The sequence below is a fragment of the Pempheris klunzingeri genome, chromosome 3 (genome assembly GCF_042242105.1).
Source record: "Pempheris klunzingeri isolate RE-2024b chromosome 3, fPemKlu1.hap1, whole genome shotgun sequence".
Classification (NCBI taxonomy): domain Eukaryota; kingdom Metazoa; phylum Chordata; class Actinopteri; order Acropomatiformes; family Pempheridae; genus Pempheris; species Pempheris klunzingeri.
Window position 1 is genome coordinate 11,166,891 of NC_092014.1, and position 24,483 is coordinate 11,191,373.

General features: G+C 39.4%; 2 protein-coding genes across 2 annotated transcripts in view; one reads left to right on the forward strand and one right to left on the reverse strand.

Annotated features, from left to right (window-relative positions):
* Positions 1 to 256: 256 nt before the first annotated feature.
* aimp1a (aminoacyl tRNA synthetase complex interacting multifunctional protein 1a) lies at positions 257 to 13,313 on the reverse strand. Its single transcript, XM_070856564.1, has 7 exons — positions 13,198 to 13,313; positions 9,893 to 10,023; positions 9,077 to 9,190; positions 6,950 to 7,108; positions 4,485 to 4,693; positions 2,495 to 2,663; positions 257 to 562 (listed from the first exon to the last, which is right to left on the reverse strand). Coding segments are annotated over exons 1-7 (951 nt in total). The 5' UTR covers positions 13,200 to 13,313; the 3' UTR covers positions 257 to 395.
* Positions 13,314 to 13,663: 350 nt separating this feature from the next.
* tbck (TBC1 domain containing kinase) overlaps positions 13,664 to 24,483 on the forward strand; it is a 44,227-nt gene continuing 33,407 nt past the window's right edge. Inside the window, exons 1-20 of the mRNA XM_070856164.1 lie at positions 13,664 to 13,760; positions 14,521 to 14,756; positions 15,542 to 15,614; positions 15,892 to 16,006; positions 16,131 to 16,204; positions 17,478 to 17,619; positions 17,750 to 17,810; positions 17,903 to 17,964; positions 18,446 to 18,507; positions 19,108 to 19,256; positions 20,159 to 20,297; positions 20,399 to 20,498; positions 20,920 to 20,969; positions 21,095 to 21,224; positions 21,712 to 21,810; positions 21,901 to 21,963; positions 22,074 to 22,200; positions 22,454 to 22,504; positions 22,609 to 22,692; positions 23,680 to 23,765. Coding sequence (XP_070712265.1) covers positions 14,564 to 14,756; positions 15,542 to 15,614; positions 15,892 to 16,006; positions 16,131 to 16,204; positions 17,478 to 17,619; positions 17,750 to 17,810; positions 17,903 to 17,964; positions 18,446 to 18,507; positions 19,108 to 19,256; positions 20,159 to 20,297; positions 20,399 to 20,498; positions 20,920 to 20,969; positions 21,095 to 21,224; positions 21,712 to 21,810; positions 21,901 to 21,963; positions 22,074 to 22,200; positions 22,454 to 22,504; positions 22,609 to 22,692; positions 23,680 to 23,765 — 1,860 coding nt within the window. The 5' untranslated portion in view covers positions 13,664 to 13,760; positions 14,521 to 14,563. The remainder of the gene's footprint in view (positions 13,761 to 14,520; positions 14,757 to 15,541; positions 15,615 to 15,891; positions 16,007 to 16,130; positions 16,205 to 17,477; positions 17,620 to 17,749; positions 17,811 to 17,902; positions 17,965 to 18,445; positions 18,508 to 19,107; positions 19,257 to 20,158; positions 20,298 to 20,398; positions 20,499 to 20,919; positions 20,970 to 21,094; positions 21,225 to 21,711; positions 21,811 to 21,900; positions 21,964 to 22,073; positions 22,201 to 22,453; positions 22,505 to 22,608; positions 22,693 to 23,679; positions 23,766 to 24,483) is intronic.

The window sequence follows — 24,483 nt, forward strand, 5'->3', positions numbered from 1 at the left end:
CATTAAAATGCCCAAGACTAGATGAAGTGGAAACCAATGGTGATCGCTCAAGTCCAGTACAGTACATCCTTTAAAGTTAGAACTTCAAAATCAAAGCACAATCAAGCTAATGTGGCTCAGGAGAAAAGGCAAAGTTAGTGAATTAAAGCAGAAATGAAGCTGTATTGATTAACTTGTCTTCAGTGGCTGCATATTCAGCCAAAGAAGAATGGATTGTCATTGGACAGATTCTAAGGACACACTTCAGAAGTATATATAATTTTCAAATCCCTTTATTGAACATCTTCAAAGCATTTTCTTCCATTCATCACCATCCCGTTTCTCAACACCATCATTGCCATCGCTGCAGATGATTGCCAAGTAAACACTGAGCTATTTCAAGCAGCTCTGTTATTTTATTTGATTCCACTGTTGCTCATGGTTTGGGCTTTGCACACTCCCTTTCCGACAACTTCAAAGGAAGCTCCCTTGTAGGTTGCAACACACTGGTCGTCCGTGCGTAGGTCTGGCTGAACCTGCTCCCACACTTTCTTTTTTGGGTTCAGCTCTTTGTCTGGTTCACCTGAAATCGAGACGTCAGTTTGATGCATTAGAAACTCGACGGTTCTCTGCTCTTCCATCACACATGCAGGACTTATGAATCCAGAACTGATGTTTTTTAAACTTTGTGTGATGTGTCATGTCCTTGCATAACCTGGTGAAACACTGCTTTAATATATTCATGCTAAGACACATTGATAGATGACTTTACTTTCCTTCATGGATTTCTCATATTCAACATGCACTGACACAATCTGTATAACAAGCTGAAGCCAATACAAATTGTGAGCAATGATCAGCCACGACATTCGTGATAAAACAGGCCAATTCCAGCTTTGTTTCTCCAACTTGAATCGTGGAGTCTGACTTTCTATCATGTTCTTTTAGAGCATTTTAAACTTTTTCAAAACTGCCATTTGTTCCTAGCCATAATTCAAAACATCAAAACCGAACTTCTCAGAATCAAAATATGCATCCGGGGAAAACAATTAAAGGAGGTTCTCGTTTCACAACGCTTTTGTTTTTGATGTTGCCTGGCATTTGTGAAAAATCATAGCCAGTACTGGCTGGCTTCTGTCTGGTGTCAACTTTTTCCTCTCTACACAATCATCGCAGGGTATGAGGACACAAATGTGTTTCATTTCCCATTGCTGCCATTTCTGTCGGTTTACAACCCGAGAGTGGCAACAATCAGTTTTGATCAGAAGCGTGAAAGAGGTTTTGATGAGCAACTTGCGCATATTCTTAAGTTCAAGAAGAAGTACTGGGCCCCATTAGTTGGGGAAATGTGGGCAATTACAACCAAGTACTCACACCAGCAGTGGATTGGCTGTAATTGAATCTGTGCTCTGGTGCTTTGGTGGGAAAAAGTTCTTTCACGTCTTATTTTCCATAATATGTACTATGGAAATAAGCCTCAGTTTTTTCTGTATAGTTTTAAACAAACAAGAAGTCAACACAACAAACCTTCAACCAATCCTGTCTTTGCTCTATCCTCCACTCCTTCTGTTCTCTAGTGAACCACGTTTTCAAAGGATGGTTTGAATAGGTCTGTTTAACGTAGTATCCATATAAATGAGTCTGGCCAAAGAGATCCCTCATGAATCAAACAGCTTTTAGAGTGGCCGGGACACGTGTACTGCAGGGATGAAAGCCTCGGCCGATGCAGCTGGGCTGGGGGACCTCGGACCACAGATCCACCTTCACAACGGGGAACTCCCATTTTGGTTATTATTCTCAAAAGAATACCTGAATAACAAGGTCAATCTTCTGCTCACCGTTAATATTCAGCTTCGCAAACTTCCAATATACATTTGTGTTTTAGAACCAGAGAGACACAACCACAACCACACTGCCCTGTTGGAGGCTGTCTTTAATTTTAGGCCACATTCATTAAAGACTGTTTGGAATACTTCACAGGAGGAACCTCGACTCCTGTACGGTCTAGTTGATGTGTTAATTAAAAGGGTTCACATGTTCCTTTTTTCCCCCCCAACTCATTTAAATCAGTTGAACTTAACAGGACAGTTAGAACACTTATCTGTCCGACTGACTATAAAAAAACAAAAAAAAAGAGTAGGTTACATTCCTCGCAGTGAGTGTTGATTAGCCTATCAAATCAGCAGTCACAGGCCATTTAGCTACCACCACACAGAACTGAGGCGTCCTCTAATGAGAGCTTTCAGTGGGGTCTGCGAATGCATCATGATTGGTATCTTCAGAGGAATGAATGTTGAAACTGCCGTGTTGTTTCTGGCAGCGAGGGGGTTCAACAACACCCCTCATTTCCTAAACCCAGAGGCATTCTGTGGAAACTCGGCTGGGAAAATCTCTCAGTAGGCTTAGTTCAGTGAGAGCTGTTGACAGTCACCCGGGAGGAAGCACGCCTAGTGTCTGCTTGGCTGGACATGATGAATGTGTTTCTGAGGGTACAGTAATCGGGTGATAGTAGTACCTGGAAAGTCCTGGAAAGTAACTCTGTCCCCTGGTACTGCTCCACTTGGAGGGTCAAGGATCTCCACCTTGTCTGGTGAGCTGGCACACATGACCATAGCCTGGGACACCACTCCCCTCATCTTGGCTGGCTTCAGGTTACACATCAGGACTGCCATGCGGTTTTGCATCTGCACGGGGGACACAACATTAAAATGCATTTTACTGCCCACATGTCCCACACAATAGAAAAAAAAAAATCAATTATATGCAATTTCCATAAAAACACCTTCCACTGATGTGGTTTGTTTGGTTACAAGACAGAGAATTTCAGAATTCAATATAAATTATATTGCCAATTCCAATCTTTTAATTTAAGATGGCCATGTCCGAGGTTTATGGTTTGCTTGCCTCATTTCATAAACCAAAAGGGAGCAAACAGGAAAACTCTAAACTTGAGCTTAGAGACTCTGTGGCTAACCAGAATTTAAAAGAAGACCAGAGGCAGTTTCTGCCAATAGCTGAGAAAAAGAGAGACATCCAGCATTGCATGAGATGATATACATCAGATCGCAGAAAATAAGTATACCGCTTTTGGGACCTATTCTTTTAGAAATTGCTACATAAATCTAAAATCAATTTTGCAGCTTTTTGACGGGGTTGTGGTGGTAGTTTTCATTTTTTCTCTGGGCAATTTTGGCAAGTCAGGGGTAGTATGTAAATGTTCTGTAACTGTATTTACAAAACAAATTCACTTAAATAATATTTTATGAGCAATGTTGATAATTGTCTCAACAGTTATTTTATGATTAGCCTGACTCAGACTCATATTTTTGAATGGTTCCTATTATTCATCCTAGAACAGACACTCAAGAGTACTGCCATAAAACCCATAATACATTTCCTCAGATATGTTTTTCTTGCTTGACAGAAACAGATGGTGGCTCATATGAATAAGACAGATAACAAGAAAGCAAGGTAAAAAATTAGATTTTAGATTTATTGCCTCTGTGATTAACAGATTAATAGATACATACAGAAGGCGGCAGCAGCAGTTTGGCCTTCCTCACTGCAGTCAGAGAGCACTTAATGTTCTGCCACAAAATGCCTTTCTGAAATATTTGTCTGTGTGCATGGAAAAAATGCTCTCAATTACAAGTAGCTCTCTTTCATATTATATCTTTTTTTGAGAAACTTGAAAAATGTCTGTTTCAGCAAGCATATGGTTTAATTTAAATGATATACACTGTCTACATACAGTATAATGCTGTGTGTTATATAGTGTTAGATGAGGGTTATAGTTTGACCAGATTTCCTTGTCTATTAATATGAGAAATTTAGACAAATTTAGAAACATTGACGGCCATAAACGTAACTTGTGCTTTTACATTTGAATTAAACTTTACCTACAAATTAGTTTTCTCCAGAAGAACTTCATAAATCCATGTGGAATAAACGTCAGTATTCAATGAATCATCAGCATAAAATGTTGAGTTTCTAGGCAGAATCAGTGGCACAGAGTTTACCCAAGACGCCACTTTAAATGGACTCATAAATTCTTATTATGACCCTACAGGGCCATTAATGTACACATACATATGCAGCATTGCTAGTGCGTCCAGTGGAAACAATTCTCAAGTAGAGTGCAGGGACTTCATAAACCTATTGAAGTCTACATAATCCTCACTCATGAGCATAAATTATAGTTTGTCATTTTACTGATAGGTCTTCATATTCAATGACCTTTTTTTAATCTTCCACCACATAAACAAGCTAAATCAGTAATTGTTTGTTGAACTCTACATACTATCCGGGAGATTCTTGTGAGGTGACCAATTTAATAACATGACAAAGTTTTGTGGCCCAACCTCTGAATTACACTATATCTTAAAATCATGATGAATGATATTCTAGAAATGTCTTAATCCCAATCTAGAAATTGCTCTCAGTTGGCAGTTTGTTTTAGCTAGGTATATACAATAAACTAGTAACTAGGTGCACACGAGTTGTACCTGGTCCAGAGGTATGTGCTTGACCAGCCCGCTGACCACTGTCCTCGGAGAGGCCTCTCCCACGTCGACCTGCTCCACATAAAGACTGTCGGCATCTGGGTGCTTCTCTGCTGTGATTATACGTCCAATGCGCAGGTCCAGACGAGACACGTCCACCTTGGCATCCTCTTGGCTCGGGGCTGGCTGCTTCTTCTCTGCTTTCTCCCCTCCTGGAATATAAGAAAAGCAAACACTGTTATAGTACACGTTTTACATTGAAATGGAACATCATTTTGATATTTCTTTGCAATACATTTGCTATTTTGATGAAAGTCTGATTTAACTATTTGGTTAGGTGCATTTTCAGTGTAGAAAGTCAGACAGTAGCTATATATCATGTGTTAAGGGAAGATTTGCTGACGAGTGCCATCTGTGAAAGTTTTTATGCTATTATACAAAACGTCCATGACATTACAGGAAATGTTTGTTTAAAAGCGCTGAGAATATTTCAGCCAACTGGTATACTTCCAAGGGAAATTATGACCCCCAAAAAAAAAATCATAGTTGAAACAATACTGGGCATCTGTCTGGAATCTGATTCAATTTCCTTCCATAAATGAAAACAAAGCCCACAAATGACAGGCCGCAGGGTTGTGTGCAGAGGCATTTCAAGTGATCCATGAGAAAAAAAAAAAAAATTATAGATGATTACCTCTTCACCTCTTCCCAAAAATGTGCAGGACGCACTAAATGACAATACCAATACCCACTTTTGGCTGGAGGTGAGTGCTACATGATCCACTGGCACAGCAGAAAAGCGGATGCTTCCTTCAAAGAAGCTAACCACCTTTTCACTCGCCTGGTTTGCTTACACACATCCACTCCAGTGGGTGGAACTGATCAAATGATCACAAAGTCTTTAATCATTCCTCTGAGTCCACATCAGCTCTGAAGAATATGAATTCCAACCCCTGCCTTTGATATTCAACATGTTTTTCCCGTGTAATCAATGCTCTGTTGTGATGACAGCACAGTGACGTAACATCACCAGGACTACACTAAGGCTGCACATGGGTTTGTAGACTAACAAGTGATGACTGTGTGGATGAGGTGAGAACACAGCTACATTAAATACTAAACTAACGGTGAATGAATTTTCCTTCCTTTGACTCAACACACAGCAGCTTCCGCTGGTAACACTCAGGTCGCCTTCAGGACAAATGAAGAAAATGTAAACGAAACGGAAAGTTGGAAAAGGCCCGTCTCTGCTTCTCGAGGAGGGTTTAGCTGTCGGATTGTTGAGAAAGACTGGCGCCCTCCGGATAAGCAGAGAAACTCCGCTGCTGGGGTAACCAAGGTCACAGGTAATAGCTGGGCCGTGCTTCAGACTGACTCCTGGTGGAGAAATGTGTTGATGTTGACCTGGCGGATCCATATAACATGATCTGGGGTAGCGTTTAGAATTCAGAGAGCCAATACACCATTCACACGTATTTTTGGTACATATGGAATGCCCACATTTGGGCATGTAGTAATTTTGGCATGCCTAGTAAGGGTTAAATGACAGGTCACAGGCAGATACCTTCAAAATTGAGGCGGCATCGGCTGAGCCTCAAGAAACATTCTTGCATAAGACATCGAAGCCTCCAGGCAACTTTTCTTCATAGCATGAGTTAAACAGCTTCAATGATTTCCATCACAGTAACAAAGAATTGAACATGTATTGAATGTATGAATTCACTTAACAGCTCCCTCACATCTCCATGCCAAACAAGATGCCAAACATCCAGTGCAAATTATTCCCTGTCAATGTCTGACTATTTCTCCAGAGTCCAGACAATTTATTGCTGAAAACAAAACGAAATATTTGACTGATTTACTGCAAATTAATTGAAATTCTATGGCAGGGCTTTTCTTGTTTTGTATTCTAAACTTATCACAAATGTAAAATAGTTTAGCTGCATTATATTTTGGTTTGGTTTTATGATGGGGTCCTAGAATGATGCACATCCACAAAACTCTGACATTAAATCAGTCTCAAACTGGATTAAATTACTGGTGACATTAAACAAGGACGCCCCGTCCCAAATATAGCTTACAAATCATAAAACTCCATGACAAATGAAGCTTCACTAAACATCTTCCAACCGTGGCCCAGAGATCTTGGATCCATTAAGAGGCTGATATTGCTGCCTTGCATCAATTTGCACCTGATATTAGAAATTCAAATGGAAAACCGTGGTAGAAAAGGTCAGTCGACCTTTGAAAAAAAAAGTACTGCATCTATCAAACTGTTAGAAAAACAGAATCTTAAATGAGAATAAAATAATAATTAAAAAAAAATACACAAATAAAATGACAAATGACAAAAACATGTCTAAAGAGGCATAATTTCAGTTTCTAAAGCAGTTTTATTGGATGCGAAAACTTAAAAGCATGTTTCATAAAACCCTGCAATGCACCATATTTTCTTCTCCAATTGTTACCTTTTTTCTCCGGCTTCTTCTTTTTACTCTCATCTTTGGGAGGGGGGCTCTGGACAGCAGCAGAAGGGGAGGCAGAGGGTGCTGTTGCTGAGGGCTTGGGAGGGGTGGGCTTCGAAAAGCACTCAGAGGCGTCACCTGGTGGCATGGCCACCTCCCGCACTACAGGAGAGACACAGGTGGACTTAGTTTCCCAAATGTCATGGGGAGAGCATGAAAAGACGTGAGCACAGCAGCTCTGAGGAGAAAGAGATTACATTACAAATACACAAGATCTACTACTACTTAGATGTCCCTTTTCACGCACAGAGCTGGTTGCATCAACATAATACAATGAAATGATACACAGGGAGCTTTATTTACACACCCAGTGGGAGGACTGCTCTCCTGATGCAAACAGTTTTGATGGGAAAATGACACAGTGTCTGGGTTGATGGAAACAAGGAAATTGAGCCATAAAGCAGGGAACAATGTCCTGCAATAAGTCTTCAGAGGAAAAAAATAACCCCTCATTTAAGGCGCCTGAAGTTTGAATTCCTATGTCTGACAAACATCGGTCTGCAGGCACACCACTGCCACCATAATGCTTTTAATTACCTTAATTCTATGGTAGGACCTGAGATCAGGACCTTTCAGGTTTACCTTGGAATTACGGGCAATAGCCTGTTAAACTCTTGACATTCCCCTTAAGTTTACTCTTAAGGCTTTTGACACTGAGAAACAACTTTTTACACAGTATATGACAATATAACAAAAATGGATGAACTTACAGTGAGGCTTTATGGTTTGCACCATTATATCAAATTACATTACTGTAATGTTGCACCTTTTATGTATGCGTCTCTGAGAACCTTGATCTCGACTAGAAGTTTGAATTAAAGCTGCACTAACCAATTAACAATGAATTGAATATGCTGACGTGAAATGTGTAATGATTGATTATGGTGACCAATCCAACGACATTTATAGTCCACCCCCCTTCAGGTCTACTGAAGTTGTCAGACTCTGACAGCTCGCTGGTTTGGTTTTCTGGCCCACACACAGACTAAACATACACACATAGTAAAGCATTTAGCAGCTAAGGAGGCTATGATTTCAATTAGGGGTTGGTGGAGACCAAAACAGAGCTATGAGGAGAGCGAGAATGCCCAGAAACATGACACTAAATCAATGATTATGTTGTTCCATGTCTGCTGCATATGTAAATTGACACGATATGCAATCATGTCTGGCATAACAACTAAATGAGGTGATAATGGGAGAACAAAGGCAGACTGAAAAAAGAAATGCAGCTATAAGTTCTGTGAGTTTGAACACTTGCGTGATACAACTTAACAGAGCCACAGCGGATCCCGCAGAGTTTAAAATGGCATTGAAACGAATCTGACAATGAACTTCAATTGTCACCATTTTTATTTCTTGGCTGCAGATATAGGCACTGTTATAGTCACGTTCAACTTTGTTTGTTTTAAGTTGTTTTTCTCATCTCAATAACAAATCAGCAAAGCCGACTGAAAATCCTTTCAAAAACGTTTATATTTATACATGTTTTGATTAAGCTATTTCATGCCACCTTAAAGCCATTGAAAAGAAATCCCGAAAAATAAACATCACAATTTGATACAATGTGTGGAAAAACTCAGTCTCGTGAGTATTGGAACGCATTCCTTATACGTTCCAACAGTAACATATTGAGTTATTCTGAATAAGGTTAAATTGCTCATTTCTTCCAGTCCCCCTTTATTCCTGCAGCTTCTTTCTGGGAAACATTAAATGTGTGTTAATGATCTGAGCTGTTTGCCCTTCAGTGTCAATGTATGTCAGACGTACAATAGCTGACAGACATGTTGTCCCCATCATTATAATGAGGATTCTTGAAGCACTATGGTTGCTTATAATAGAAACAAAACAAAATCTGGTTATAATGGGCTCAGGCGAGAATGCACAAGATGTTATCATTGATAGTACAAACCAAACAATGCTCTAATGAGCAACAACTGACATCAAATGTTCCTAAATCAGGCACACACGACCGCTTCTATAACTAGATATAGAGGATAACAACGTCGAGGTCTTTTTAAAGATGTGATCTGCGATGCAAACCTTAGCTGGGAACCAAATTCAACATACCTCCTCTGTTCTTCTCTTTTTCCAGCAGCTGTTTTTTGAGTTCCTCGATGTCATTCTTCAGTTTGGCATTCTCCACCATCAGTTTCTTCTCTTCTCTGACACTGGCCTGGACGACTGCAGCGGGGCAAATTTTTGTTACCTCTCAGCACTGGAATATCACTATCCCACAGGACTGCCTCTGAACTAGTATGAATATTCTATCAGCTAAAGTGTCATGACAATTAAAATCTGTATTGTGCCTCTTTTGGAGTTAAAGAAGCCATTAAATGATCCACTAATATTGTTTTTGGATTGAAAAGTAGCTCCAATGGTCTTTGTTAAACTCTTTACAACAGAGAAAGTAAAAAAGACAAAGACATGTAAACAGCATCTATTTGTTGAACCTGTATTTATTTGAAGTCAATGACGATGTGAATTCCACAACTTAAGTATAATTTTTATCTTTGGCTTAACTTAAAGATACCATGGGAAAGTATCTTCACAATGACAATTCTTAAACTTGAGCACACTTTCCCATAACTGAGGCCTTGTGTTTCATTAAGCCTCCAGCAGTCCAACAGGAATTTAGTCTCGACTAAATTGTGAATCATGTATTTAAGCAGCTCTTCAGACAAAAAGCTTGTCCCTCCTACAGCGCATACAGAAATTCATTACATACATTACACCCAAATACAGAATAAGGACTACTTGACTTGAAATGTAATCCATCTAGACGAATTTGGAAACTTCATAATTCATAAAGGTTTACTATAAAACTAAATACACTCTTTGTAACACTATGTGTGTTAAGCGTTAATGTCTGGGTGTGTGTCTTACTGGCTTTCTCCTTCAGCAGCTGGATTTGCTGTTTTAGGTACTCGATGATCTGGTCAGCCTCGGCCGCTCGCTGCTCCAGTCTCAACAAAGGATTGTGACTAGACATCTTGAAAAAGGAGCGAGCTAAAAACCTAACACACACACACACAAAATAAAAAAATAAAGACCTTAACACTACAAGGGATGTAAAATATAGAGAACTGACTGCATTCCAGCATCACGAAAGGTGATCTTTGGGTCTTTTTGGTTTTTATAGATGATTTTAGACCTTTCCTTTTTTGTTATAAATGCAGAATATGGTTCTTGCATCAAGCTAGCATGTGCAGTGAAAAAGTTGCAATATTCCATGTTATATCGAGTTTACTCAAGTGACACTAGCAATGTAAAAAGAGATGGTGTTCTTAAGTACTATGCTGAACATCTGCAAAGGTACAAGTTTGGAGTTACAAGGTTTGCATTCCAGTACAACTCCGCCACAAACTACAGCCTCCAAAATGACCACAGAGTTAAGTCAACTCCTCTCTGACAGTCTCAACAAAAACTTTACATTTCCACAAAGGTGGTTTGTGTTGCACGACTGTTCAGTAGGACTTCATTACACAGCACAAGGGTTGCCTATTTTTGTGGAACATATCATAAAATGACCTGATGTCGTACCACAGTATTACCTCTTTCGTTCGTAAACACTTCTTAAAACAAAATGTAGGCTCCGTCGATATCATATTGCAATTTAATATGTCTGACAAAACAATCATAATCTGACATGTTTTCCATAACGTCAGGCCCTAGTAAGTATAAACTATGTGCTAATGGGATTTTCATGAGATATATTTTGGCTGGTCGGCAGCCCAAAGTCACAAAATCCGATCTCTATATACAAGACATGTTGGGAGATAATCAGAAGAACAAATGTTTTCATAAAAATTAGACAATAAATCAGCAAATCTTGAAACACACATCATCAACATTTCAGTGTATAAAAACCTCACGACAGTCTTGACAAGCTCCAAGTGAACTTGGTCAGGCCAAATTCTTGGATGAATTCCTCTCCGTCTTCCACCCTAATGACTGGTAAGAAGTAAGTAGTGACATAAAGATAGTTTATCCTTTAAACCATACTTAATCTCCATGACCATAGTTTAGGAGATTAGGGTTCAAAGGAGATCAGCCACTCTTGGATCACTCTACCAAAATACAACTGGACATGGGACAACTGGACAGTTTAGGTCCTTTTATCATGTTGAACTCGGCAAATTACTCCTCGAAGACAGAGGAAAAGAAGGATTTTTACAAGGCTGAGGCATGGGGAAGAAAACTTCTTACACATATTACAAGGAGGCGCTGGAAAACAACAGCTGGCCTGAGATGAAAACAAAATGTTGGGGGATGAGGAAATTAGAAACACAAAAGAGCTGGAGTTGATAAAATCAAGGATCAAAGCATTGTTTTTTGAGAAACTGAATTGATTTAAACGGGACCAGTGGTGGAGTAATAGCAAGAGCCACAAAAAGGCTGATCTCATTTGGATAACCTCTGGAAATGGGTCCCGGGGCTGAGGTATGGTCTGCAGCATAAAGACGTGAAAAGGTCATTTCAGCTTTCAATTTAAGATGGAAATGGCTAAATGTGTTAACAATGTTGAAGTGACGGGCTTTCACCGGCCTTCAGGATGCATAATTTACTAGTCTTCACTGTATAGAGATCAAAATGTCTTTGATTCTCCTCCTGATTTGCAGCTTTAAAAATGTTTAGGGTCATCTGCGCTGTACAGACGACTGCTGGACAACTGGAGAAGGCATGTGACGGCATCCACTCTTATCTGCCTCCTAAAAATAGGCATGCCTGGTTTGCTTAGTCACTCAGTTCTCAATAATCCACACAAACATGAATGTTTATGTCCATTTTTAAATTAAAATATCAAAGATAACACAGTATAGCTATTGACTATACAGGTGGTTTGAATCAAATCTATAAATTTGTGACATTTAACCACCAGCTCTCTCTGGTATGTTGGCGGTGTGTGAGCAGACCCACCGGGCCACAAGTTTTTCCTCTTTTCATGCTTCACTCCCACAGTAAAAATATACTTTAGGGGGATACTTCCCTACCTGTCTGCCCACCAGATCATTATAAACAAAACGAGAGCAGTATGCCAGCACCACCTGAAGGCATTAGAGAGATCAACACATTTGACAGAGATTATGAGAAGCACCAGATGTAGTTACTGGTTTTCAGGAGACATATGTGCTCTTTTTTTTCCCTCATATGTGCCCTTTAATTATTTTTTCAGAATGCATATGAAAAAAGGAATGCACATAAATGAGTGAAAAGAAAACAACAGCAAAAAACAGAGAAATTCCTCACAGTTTATAAGTGCAGTGGTATTTTGATTAAAAATCTGACGTGCCGCCATCTATTTATAAGCCATATTCATATGATATTTCATGACATTAGTTTTGATGTGATCTAATGACAAGAATACATGACCTGAGGCTCAGAGCTCACTATATAAATCCCTTAAGAACAATTACGGTCTGTGTCTGCATGGAAAACGGCTGGGAACACTAGAAATAGTCATTAGGGTTGTATTTAGCACTTGTTTTCATCTGTTAATGCATCAGTTCATTAAAAATTTTTTGAAATATAAAATGTCAGTATAATGCCTAGTGCCAATCTCATGTACCCAAAATAATATTCATTAATTCCATAATTATCCTACTTATTTGAGGGGGGGTCAGATGAGTGCTGGATCAATGTGGGACAGGATGGTGGACAGCAAAGTAATTGATGGTAACCTTTAAAAAATAATTCACTGTAAATGCATCACTATTGAATATTTGTATCTGACTTACGCATTATCACTTATGAGTTATTTGTGAGGGGTTGTCCTATTTTATACTGCAACTATCCTCCAATAATAATAGTGGTAGATGATTGTTGGCTGGCGCCCAATTACAGCTGGACAATAAGAGAAATCATGGAATAAATTGGAAACCACAGTAAACAAACAGCCATCTCATGTCACATTGGGGGTAATTATAGTAAACGTTAATGCCCAAACTTGTACTTAAATCTGTGTTGTGGATTATGGATTGCTCAGCAACGTGTACAAAATCAGTAAGCTATTATTTAGCCGGTTCAGCTCACACGGACAGCTCTCCCCTTTAACTAAAAAAAACAAAACTAGACTTTCAACTCTCATGTAGCTAGCATTGGTAGGCTACACGGTAGGTTAGACGTTACTGTCAGCTTACTGTTGGTTAATTAAAGCAGTAAAATACAAGACAGAGATTTTTGTAACTTACATGGACTGTGAAACCTGGAAGCCCAAACACGTTTCAGGGAGCTGGGGGCTTGACAGCTGCTACTCTGGCTAACATTGGGTCGGCTAGCTAAGGCAGCTAGCAGCTAGCCGCGGAGAGGCTAAGTCAGGCCCCCCCCGTAACTAAATCTGTGCACCATCCGGATACGAAGCAGGCTGCTACGTTATGACCGTGCGTTCACTCGCCACATGTTCTATAGATCGTATAATTTCGGGACATGCAAGCAGGCCACGGATATTGCCTGTGTGTAATTACAGCAATGAGAAACTAATTCGCCAGAAAACATACGCAGAAATAAAACAAAACAAAAAAAGTGATAGATTTGTTGAAAATTAAAAAGAATTTATGATCCACAACTGTAGTCCGGATCTTAGGGAAGTTTTTAATATGAACCACTTTGTCGCACAAAAATGACGTCGGTGGTCACGTTCACTCAGCTGTTACCGTCACACCGCAGAAGCAGGAAATGAGTTGATTTCAAATATATTTTATCAATATTGTCAAGTTAATTCCGTCGACACGACCATGCAGCCTTTCCATTAAGCGTGAGTACACACACTTGTCGGATATAAGTACTGCACATCAGCTCCTTCATTGCTTTCCTCTCCTGGACACTAAGGAGGTTGTTTTCATAACTTAGCTGTAGCGTTACATGCAGTGGTTAACTGCAACCAAAGACACCCATCTCTGCTGCAACATCACTGTGCACTCACACACTCTGTCGTTTGTTTCCGAAGTTAATGTAAAACCATATGGTGTGAATATGTTGTACTTAAAATGACAGTGGACATTATAAGCTCTATCTGTGGCTAAGCGGTGAGTCCATGCTTTTAATTCCCTGGCTAACACTGAATGGATAAATGAGATAAATGTGGCTGTCAATATAGTTACAACACAATCGTGCACACTAATGAATCTAATCATCTTTTTCCATGTCCTTGAAGGTATAATTTCGTGTCTTTTTAATTTTTTTATGGAAAAGACAAAAGGACTACAAGATAATTGCACTAAATTCGCACTGAAACCTTATTTATATTCTTGTACATTTACTTATAAGCCATTTTCTAAATTCTGTGAAACACGCCAAATGTAAAGGCCAGCTGAAAATAAGTGGGACTAAATACAAGAGGTAACCATGAAATGATACATCTTGTCAGTTCAAAAAGATTTTTTCTCCTCTATTTTTGCACAAGGTCCTGCCTTTACATTTGGCTGTAAATATAGTTACAACACCCTGTACACCATAATCAGACTGTTCCTGTAACTCATCTTTATGTATTATCACATATTATTCATATTCTACAGTGAAGACTCCTCCCCATTGCCAGTGCTTCAACCCAGCGGCTACATGAGGCCCCTCAAAGATGCCCAGCTTGGTGCCTTCACCTTCTTTGCCTCAGCTCTCCCTCATGATGTCTGTGGGAGCAATGGTCTCCCTCTCACCCCCAACTCTATCAAAATTCTGGGGCGTTTCCAGATCCTCAAAACCACCACTCACCCCAGACTCTGCCAATATGTGGACATCTCCAGAGGGAAGCACGGTATGACCTTCTGTGTTGCCCTTTGTAAGGGGTCTAATCACATTGTCCTGTCCTTGCATTTTATCACATTTTATTTCATTTTCAGTGAGCGATATTCTGTCCTTGATTTGTACTCATACTGGGTAATTCGAGATGGAACTTTATCCCTGATTATTTAATACCTTTCTAAGCTGGTGACAGTCTCCTTTCATCCAGTTGCTCTGTGTGGAGTGCATGTTTTCTGTGATTTATTGGGGACTATATGTGCTGTTAATAGATTATATAAAGCTGTGATGGTGAACACAATAACTACAACCTTTAAAGTTACCATTTCAATCATTGAGGGTCAGCTCTGCAAAGAAAGTACTATACCAGAAGTTAGGATTTTCTTTTAGCTATGTGGAACTATAACACAGGAACTAAAGTTAGTCTTTGATTGATCAGATCGAAGGCAGGTTTAATTCTTGAGTTACTTTAAAGGTTTTAGGTCTTGTAGGAAACATCGTAATGTAGAGTAATGCATTAAGTGCAATCAAAAAACCCTCTCAGACAGGCTGTTCTGGAGTGGATTATTGTATATTACAGGGGGTGTCAAAAAGTTTTTAGAGTAAATGTGTCAAAGTTAAAAGAGCATGTGGCTTTAACTTTTATTAGTCCTTTTGGATTAGTACCATGCATGTGTTTTCATCTCACTGTTTATTGTACAGTTGTAGCATCAATACATGCTTACACAGCATAAGTAAATATCAATAAATGCTTGCTAACTAAGTTGCACATCTTTATTTTGGTTTTGTCTTGCTTCATAGAACGGCTGATTGTTGTTGCTGAACACTATGAAAGCAGCGTAAGTGACTTACAGAAACAGGGGAAAACAGCCAGGTGAGATTATCATTAAAACCTTTTCCTATTCAGTACAGTATATGGAATGAGCCTATTGCTGTTTACTCCTTTAATTTTCACTGGTGAGTGTTATCGTTAAATCTTATTATTATTATTACTATCTTATTTTACGGGCAGGACAATAGTATGCATTAACCTTGCCATCTACTGGCTGACGTTAGGGTTGCATAATAACAACAGTGAATAGGAAATGTCTCTCAAAACCGCTTAACCCTCAAAAAGGTTTGACACACTGCCATTTTTGTGTTTGTGGTAGCCCGGAAAAGGTGCTGCAGATAGCCTATGAGGTCTTGGAAGGTCTGGAGTTTATGAACAAACATGGTATGGTGCACAGAGCCCTCAGTGCACACAATGTGCTCATGGACTGCAAGGTAAAATTGAGCTGATTTATGTATGTCTGTCTTTTACTGACTGAGAGCCTGCCCAGTAAAAAGATCATGGAATGATTGCTTGAATGTAATACTGTCACTAAGACAGATTTTTGTTTCTTTGAAGGGGAATGTCAAACTGGCAAAGTTTGGCCTTTACCACATGACTTATCATGGAGCCGATGTGGATTTTCCCATTGGGTATGTATTTTTCTTCTCATTAATCACAAAGAAGGGTCCTTAAAAAGGTAACTGCAGTATTTTTAAACCTGCACCCTATTTTTTACATATTTTGGGTTTAAAATGAGCTGTAAATGGCTGTAATCTAAACCTTCTGAACAATTGCGCCCATCAAACAATGCCCACTGAAAGTGCTTGTTTATGCCACTGACAGGCTGAGATTGTTTTTCAAAGTGTCTGACAGCATTTTGGAAAGATTCCCTACAGAGATAGACTCGTGAGATCCTTGTTTGTTTAACCAGAAACCATCATTACGTCACTTCATTCAAAGGCACCAGACTCCATTGACAAAAACAATAATTTTACCTCACAGAACATGGTGGTCCTTACCGTGATGTTGCTAGACGCTTTGAATAACAAACTGAGCCTGTCAGTGGCAAAAATGAGCATATGTACGTACTTCGACTGGCGTGATTGTCCCGAGGGTTTACATTACATCCATTGTAGCTCGCTTGTGGCTGCCAGATGATGTGATCTACAGGACCAATTGCGAAACCTTTTCTACTTTTCGAGATGTCCTTAAAGGCTTATCTGGAACTCTTCAACTGGTGGGACTGAGCTCTGTGAGCTGTCTGTTCAGGGTCAGAGGTTCACTTGTATCTGTTTGTTGTTAGTCAAATCATAAAAAAGGCAATTGTCTCTAACATTGATGCATAATGATGCACCCTTTTTCATAAAAACCAGGTTTTGGGACATCAAAATAGCTTCCTGGTTCAGGAACTTTAATAGATTGTTGGACTTTTATCCTAATCCAAAGGCCTTTGTGTTCTACCAAGTATCTCTGTGTAATATCCTTTTTAGATTGAAAAGAGGAATGATGGCGCAAACCCATGATTTTCATTAAAACATCTGGATGGACAATGTAATAAATGTAACTGACAAACAACTATGCAGGTAGTTCTTATAAACAATAACATCACTTTAAATAGAGTCATTTTGTAGTTTGCAGAACATTATGTATTTATATCCTCTGCTAGACATAATACGGAGAGAACATGGTGTAACACTTATTCAACTCAGCTCATTAATGAATGAAAACATGACGGGAAGTTTCTGCATTGAGCTTTTAAACCAGCTTTTAAACTTTAAATTACATAAGGAGGCAGTGAATACTGTGTGTCTACAACAAATACTATTTAGAGACAAAGTAGATTAGACTAGCCTTTATTTATCCCACGGTGGGGAAATTCACAAGTAAGTGCTTATCTGCTCTGTGATCATTACCTTACCTCAGGTACCCATCATACCTTGCTCCAGAGGTGATTGCTCAGGGCTCCTTACACCCCAGTGACTCTTCCCATGATGAACCTCCTCTGCCCTCAGGGCCCAAGACTGATGTCTGGTCGCTTGGGGTTTTGCTCTTTGAATTGTGTGCAGTAAGAATCCTTCATAAACCTCCTCACACAAGAGAAAAGACATTCATAGAAGTTTTTTGATGCTATTTTGGTTTTGCCTGAATTCATGCTGTATGGATCATGTTCAGTTTATGCTGTGAATCAATTACAGGGCAGACGACTGCTGCAGAATATTGATATAAGTGAGCGATTGAAATTCATTCTAACCTTGGGTGAGTGAAAAGGACGTAATTATTGGGAGTAGTGAGCAATATGCTCTTAAGCTCAGTCAGACTTACTCTGTGATATTGTTTGTCATTCTCAGGTTGCATGGACGACATTGTCACTGTCCTTGCAGAGGAACATGGTTGCCTGGATACCATAAAGGTATAGTTGGGCTGCCTCGAGCTTAGTCAATGAAGCATTAGGGTTTTGCATCGATACCAAAACAGTATTATCTTAGTTATGGTTGTTTTCAATCAAAAGTTATACCAAACTGCTAAATAAAGATGTTTTATTTAATGAAATATAATTTGAAGTGAGAAAGATTTCCTAAATTAGATACCTGCCTTTAAGAGATGCATTTTGTAGGCATTTCAAGTTGTTGTGCAAAAAACTAAATGGCCATTTATACTTAATGACTGTTTACATCACACATACATCATAACAACCCCCAAAAACGTTTCTAAATACAAATTTGATAGTCCAGTAAGTTTAAGTTTATGCATAATTTTAATTTTGTTATGTGTTCAAATATGTACAACATCACAAATCGAGTCCCACTAGCAGTTTTGACTAAGCACTTCTTAATCTTTTGTAACTTTTTGGTGAGATTATTGGAAGTTTAAATACAGTTATTTTTCTACAGGAGCTGCCTGAGAATGTTCTGCAGTTATTAAGGAAATGCTTGACTTTTCTTCCCTCTAAAAGGTAAATGCGGTCTCTGTTGGTCATCATACTTTGTTGGAGGACATTAGCCTTTTAGTTTCCAAAATCTTTGGATATGCGGGTTACGAAATATTTGCTGCATGTTTTTTCAGGGAGAATTCCATCATACTGAATCAACTAGTGAAATGATACCAAAATAAAGATGCAAGTTATTGGCTGAAATTCTCAATTCTTACAAAATTACAACTTAAAGGGACACTCCATAATTGTGTGTATTTTGCTGTTATGACCGTTATGTGTTTCTATGTGCATGTCAGGCCTACTAAAAGTTCCCTTTTGTGCCACTGACGGGCTCAGATTGTTATTCAAAGACATGACAGAAGTGATTCCTACAGAGATAGACCTGTAACATCCTTTTTCTTTAACCAGAAACAACCAAAACACTTTAGATACGCGGGCTATGAAATACTTGCTGCATGTATGTCAGGGAGAAATCCAGCGTACCAGAACCAACATGTAAAATGATACAAAACTAAAGATGCAAGTTATTACTTGAAATTCTTAGTTCTTATAAAATGACTACTCAAAGGCACAGTCCATGATGTTTGTGATGGTTATTATAGCTTCATATGTGTCCCCCAGGCCGACCCCTGCAGAGCTGCTGGGAGACCCTGTTTTTGATGGCGTCTGCTGCCTCTATACGCCCTTCCAGAAGCCTGTTAGCCTCTTCTCTTCTTCCCTGCGCTGTGCACATCTGGAGCTCCCAGAGGACATCAGTGACCTTTGCAAAGGTCTGTCCCAACTACACACGACTGCACATGCAGCCTTACACTCACACCTACACACCACATACACACCAACCACAAGTCAAACACTCTTTGACTTGACTAAAAACTTCAAGAATGCAATATCATAAAGCCTAATTGATTTCTTGAAGTGGCTTTAATTCATTATGCTGACATCAATATTAATGATAGTAGCAGATAGATACAAGTATTTTGTGTCAAGAGCTATAACTGGCCGGTCCTTTGAAATATTAAAACATTTAACATTTGATATCTCTACTAACGTTTTATCTAATCGCCTTTTTCCATGTCCTTGAAGGTTTAATTTAGTCTTTTTTTATTCTATGAAAAAGACAAATGGACTAAACTCGCACTGAAACCTTTTTTATAGTCTTGTACATTTGCTTATAAGCCTTTTTCCATCCTAAATTCTGTGAAACACACCAAATGTCAAGGCCAACTGAAAATAAGCAGGGCTAAGTACAAAAGGTAACCATGAAAGACACATGGGGAACTTCTTTGTGGATAGGGATACATCTTGTCACGTCAAAAAGATTTTTTCTCCTCTATTTTCACATAAGGTCCTGCCTTGAATTCCAAAAACCTGCTCAGCGACTCCACATAAACGAGAGCTGTTTCCTCTATTCTATTTAGTTTCGGAAGAGATTTTCTTAGATTTACTGTGTTTGTATTAACTGCTGTAGGCCAGATGATATCACACGTGTGATATTTTTTATTTATTTTTATCCACGCATTATTCCATTGCCGTATGCGTAAACATGTTTTCATGTCAGGAGATTATATTGAACCTGTTGATAAAGTGATCAGTAAAAGTAATCAAGTAAAGTAACCAGCACCACCTGTGCTTGTGGGAAGGTTTTTACCGTTTTGTGCGTGTGCGTTATTAGACGATGATGAAGACTACCTGTCGGAGCGGGCCATAGATGAGGTGTACCATCTGTGGTGTCTGGCAGGGGGAGACCTGGAGAAGGAGCTGACCAACAAGGAGATCATACAGTCTAAACCGCCAATCTGCACACTGCCCAAGTACATTACATCCACGCACATACTCTGATGAAGGCATTTGCTAGTTGTAGGTGATATTCAGACTTGATGAAATGTCTTCCTCTCTCCTTGTTTGTCTTTAGCTTTGTCCTGGAAGATGGGGAGTCATTTGGCCAGGGAAGGGATCGGAGTTTCTTGCTTGACGACACTACAGTGACATTGTCTCTGTGCCAACTCAGAAACGTAAGACAACAAACTTGTCAGCAGACATATACAGTATTGTGTATATGTGAGTGTATTGTGTGTAGGGTTAGGGTTACTTTTTCAAGTGGGTTTCCGGGATTAAAACATCAAACAGTAAAACAGTATTATCACATCGAAATGCTCTCCAATATTGAAGTCTCTTACCAACATTTGTTACAAGGGGAACACACTTGTTCAAGTGCTTGTTCATCACACTAGCTGACACAACTGTGCCATTAATGATGCATCACTGTATTATTTTGTTTCGTTAAATGTACCCTTGCTTTTGAACACTGTTAATCCATGTTGGTAACAGTCACATTCGGGTAATAAATCCAGGTGTTTTATTTAAAACTCAGCGTTGAATCAGATTCAACCATGAATCTGTGTTATGGCTTTAAGCTTCTCTCTTATTTTTCAGAGACTGAAGGATGTAGCAGGAGAAGCCTATTACCCTCTACTGGAAGACGAGTAAGCAATCTCAATCCTGATCCCGCCGCCTTCGTCCTCTCCTCCCCATCACTATTTTTCACAGCACCTCATCATTTATTTTGGCTCGGGTAATGTCATATTCCCTTCCCTTCTCCCTCCTTCAGACAGTCAAGTCTGCCCCAGTCCAACAGCAGCAATGAGCTGTCGGCCACCGTAACGCTGCCGCTCATCATCCGCGAGAGAGACACCGAGTACCAACTCATCCGCATCATCCTGTTTGACAGGCTGCTCAAGGTCTGAGCTCCATACAAATACATACACACACATGGACATGACTTTCAGGCCACAAACACACGGGGACACACTCAGAACACACACATGGGATGCTACACACATGAGCATATCTTTCCCAATTAATTGCAAACTTTATTTGCATAGCACCATTTAAAAACAAGCCACAAATGTCTTTACATTAAAAACAAAAACTTAAATGTGAGATTTAACAAATAGAATCTATCTATCTATCTATCTATCTATCTATCTATCTATCTATCTATCTATCTATCTATCTATCTATCTATCTATCTATCTATCTATCTATCTATCTATCTATCTATCTATCTATCTATCTATCTATCTATCTAATCTGTTAAATATTATGTTTAAGTTTTTAATGTAAAGACCTTTGCAGCTTGTTTTTTTTTCTGTATCTGTAATAATTATTGTTTAAACAGGTCACATATCTGGGTAATATATTCTCTGTTTAATGCTTTGTCTTCAGGCGTATCCTTACAAGAAGAACCTAGTCTGGAAAGAGGCCAGAGTGGACATTCCCCCTCTTGTTCGAGGCCTGGCGTGGGCAGCACTGCTGGGCATTGAGGTACAAGAGAAATGATAGTCCTGTCTGTGTTGACAAAAGATGCAATTTTAACATTGTTTCATGTATGTATTTTTCACTTTTTTAACACAGGGAGACATCCAAGCCAAATATGAGAGCATAGACAAGGATACTCCCATACCGACTGACAGACAGGTAAGTTATGATTGAAAACTAGACAGCAGTAAAGTTTTAAGTCACTTCACTCTTCTAAAATGAGTTTAGCGTCATTCTTTTGTTGGATGCCTTCTTGTGCATGCTTACAGATTGAGGTGGACATCCCACGCTGCCATCAGTACGATGAGCTGCTGTCATCTCCTCAGGGTCACATCAAGTTCAGGCGTGTGTTGAAAGCCTGGGTGGTCTCCCACCCTGATCTGGTCTACTGGCAGGGTCAGTCTCCCTTCTGTCCGTTTCTTTCACTGTCTCGCTGGATTTTGCTTTCATGTCTCATTCTCCTTTTTTTGCTTTTTCCTCTCAGTTTTTTATCTGTCTTCCTCATTTACACATTTCATTTTTGTATTATACATGACCGGACACTAGATGGTGCTTGTGTTGCATCTTGTAAATGCCCTTGGTTACAACTATGTGACCCTACGCAGGATATTTGTATTATGACCTGTTTTGTTTCTTTTCATTATTTCAGGTTTAGATTCACTTTGTGCCCCATTCCTTTACTTGAATTTCAACAATGAAGGTAAAGAATTGAGTTTCTAACTCCTTAAACAGCTTACTACTATCACAATATCTGCCTTCCTTTTTTGACTTCTTTTTATACCTAATATTCCATACTCTTCACAGCCCTGGCATATGCCTGCATGTCTGCCTTCATCCCCAAATACTTGTACAACTTTTTCCTTAAGGACAACTCTCATGTGATTCAAGGTGAGACCTACAGGACTAAACACTTATTTGTGGAGGGGCTATACTGCTCTGCTGTGTTTTGTACAGTAACACATTATTGGGATAAGCTTAACTTTTCTGTTTCCTCTGAATTAATTATAAACTACACCCGCTGCTTCATTTTTCTATATTACTTAGCACTCCAGTGTTTTTGAGCTAATGTAGTCAACTGCCACTGCATGTTAAGTAATAAGTATTAAACATGGTCAGAGAATGTCGCTAAGTTCAAAAACAAATTATCATCGGCTGGCACAGAGTATCAAGCCGTCAGCTCAATGTTGATTAAATTTTTGGCTCCATGTTGTTCCTAAGCTGCGAAAACTAATTTCAGTTTGTCTTAATGGAGTTTGCAGCTGAGCCACATCATTTAGAGATAGGGAAACAAATGAAACTGCAAAAGCCTGCAGAGAAATGTCACAAGCAATTCTTACGTGACCAATAAACAGCTACACCATACACCTCTTGAACTCTGTGGGGAATGTGGCTATTATCCTTTCTCTCCACTGCTAGATGCCCTGGAGAGCAAGCTAATGTTTATCTGTCTGGTCAGAGCTCTTTTTTTTTTTTAACTTGCAATGTGAAGTACGGTGGTTGCACAGCATTACACTGCGTAAATTTCCGTTTGACATGTGCAGATGTTAGTTTCCAGGGTTGCTCGGTGGGTCAGCAGTCAACCTGCAACATTTTGCTTTCATTTTGGTAATTAAAAACTCAAGAAGGATTAAACAGTCACACAATTTCCACTCTTTCCCACATTTTCTTTGTTATAAGGTAACAAATAGTTTATGGTATGTAAGCTGTGAGAGCTCATTGACTGATGACTGATTTACTAAACCCAATCATTTTTTAGATGTGTATGTTTATGTATTGTGTAATACCGCTGTGTTCTTACTATTGACTTTAAAGTCGTGTCCAGTTGAGCACATTTTACGCTAGAGATGATACTCAGTCCTTTTGCCTGTGTTTCAGAGTACTTGACTGTCTTCTCTCAAATGATTGCCTTCCACGACCCAGAGCTAAGCAACCATCTAAATGAGATTGGCTTCATCCCAGATGTAAGTTATCAACAGGGCAAGTTCCCTGACACACTGACGACAATAGACTGCAGTACTAGGACAACGACATTGTATTCTGTTGCACGTTTACCTTAAATGGGAAGAAATTATTCCAGTTTCTGGCTCTGCACCAAGGGCAAATGAAAAGACCATCCATAGATCACTATGTATACCTTTTCATTGTCACTGACATTTTTCGTTCCACATCCTCCTTTCCAGAATTTGTGTCGAGGGTCAAGTTCTCCCTGTAGTCCATTGGCGATGATTTATACAGCAACTAATGTCTGCTAGGCACACTTAATGATTGTCCTCTGCCAGACTTACCTTATTTCTCTTACTCTGTGCCACCTCCTCGTCCCCTTCACCTTCCTCTTTACAGCACAGCTCAGACAGTGACAAGGTTAAAGTCTCTACTGTTTCTCTGGGGTTTCAGTCAGTGTGCTGATGAATGTGTGTCACCTGTCGACTGGCCTCTGGGACATTACCCAATGAAAAGTGGGGTCTTTATCATAGAGGAGTCTGGGATTTAAGCATTCTCCTCCTCCCCCTCCTCCTCTTTGCAGTTTCTTATGCTGCAGCTTCTTTTCTTAAGTGATGCAAGTAAAGTACAAAACTGTGCTTGCAGAATTAATTTGAAGTGTGCAGGAAAAAAGAAGGTTAGCAAAGATACTTTTGAATGTTGCTTTTATGCGTGTGTATTGTTATTTCTAAAGGAAGG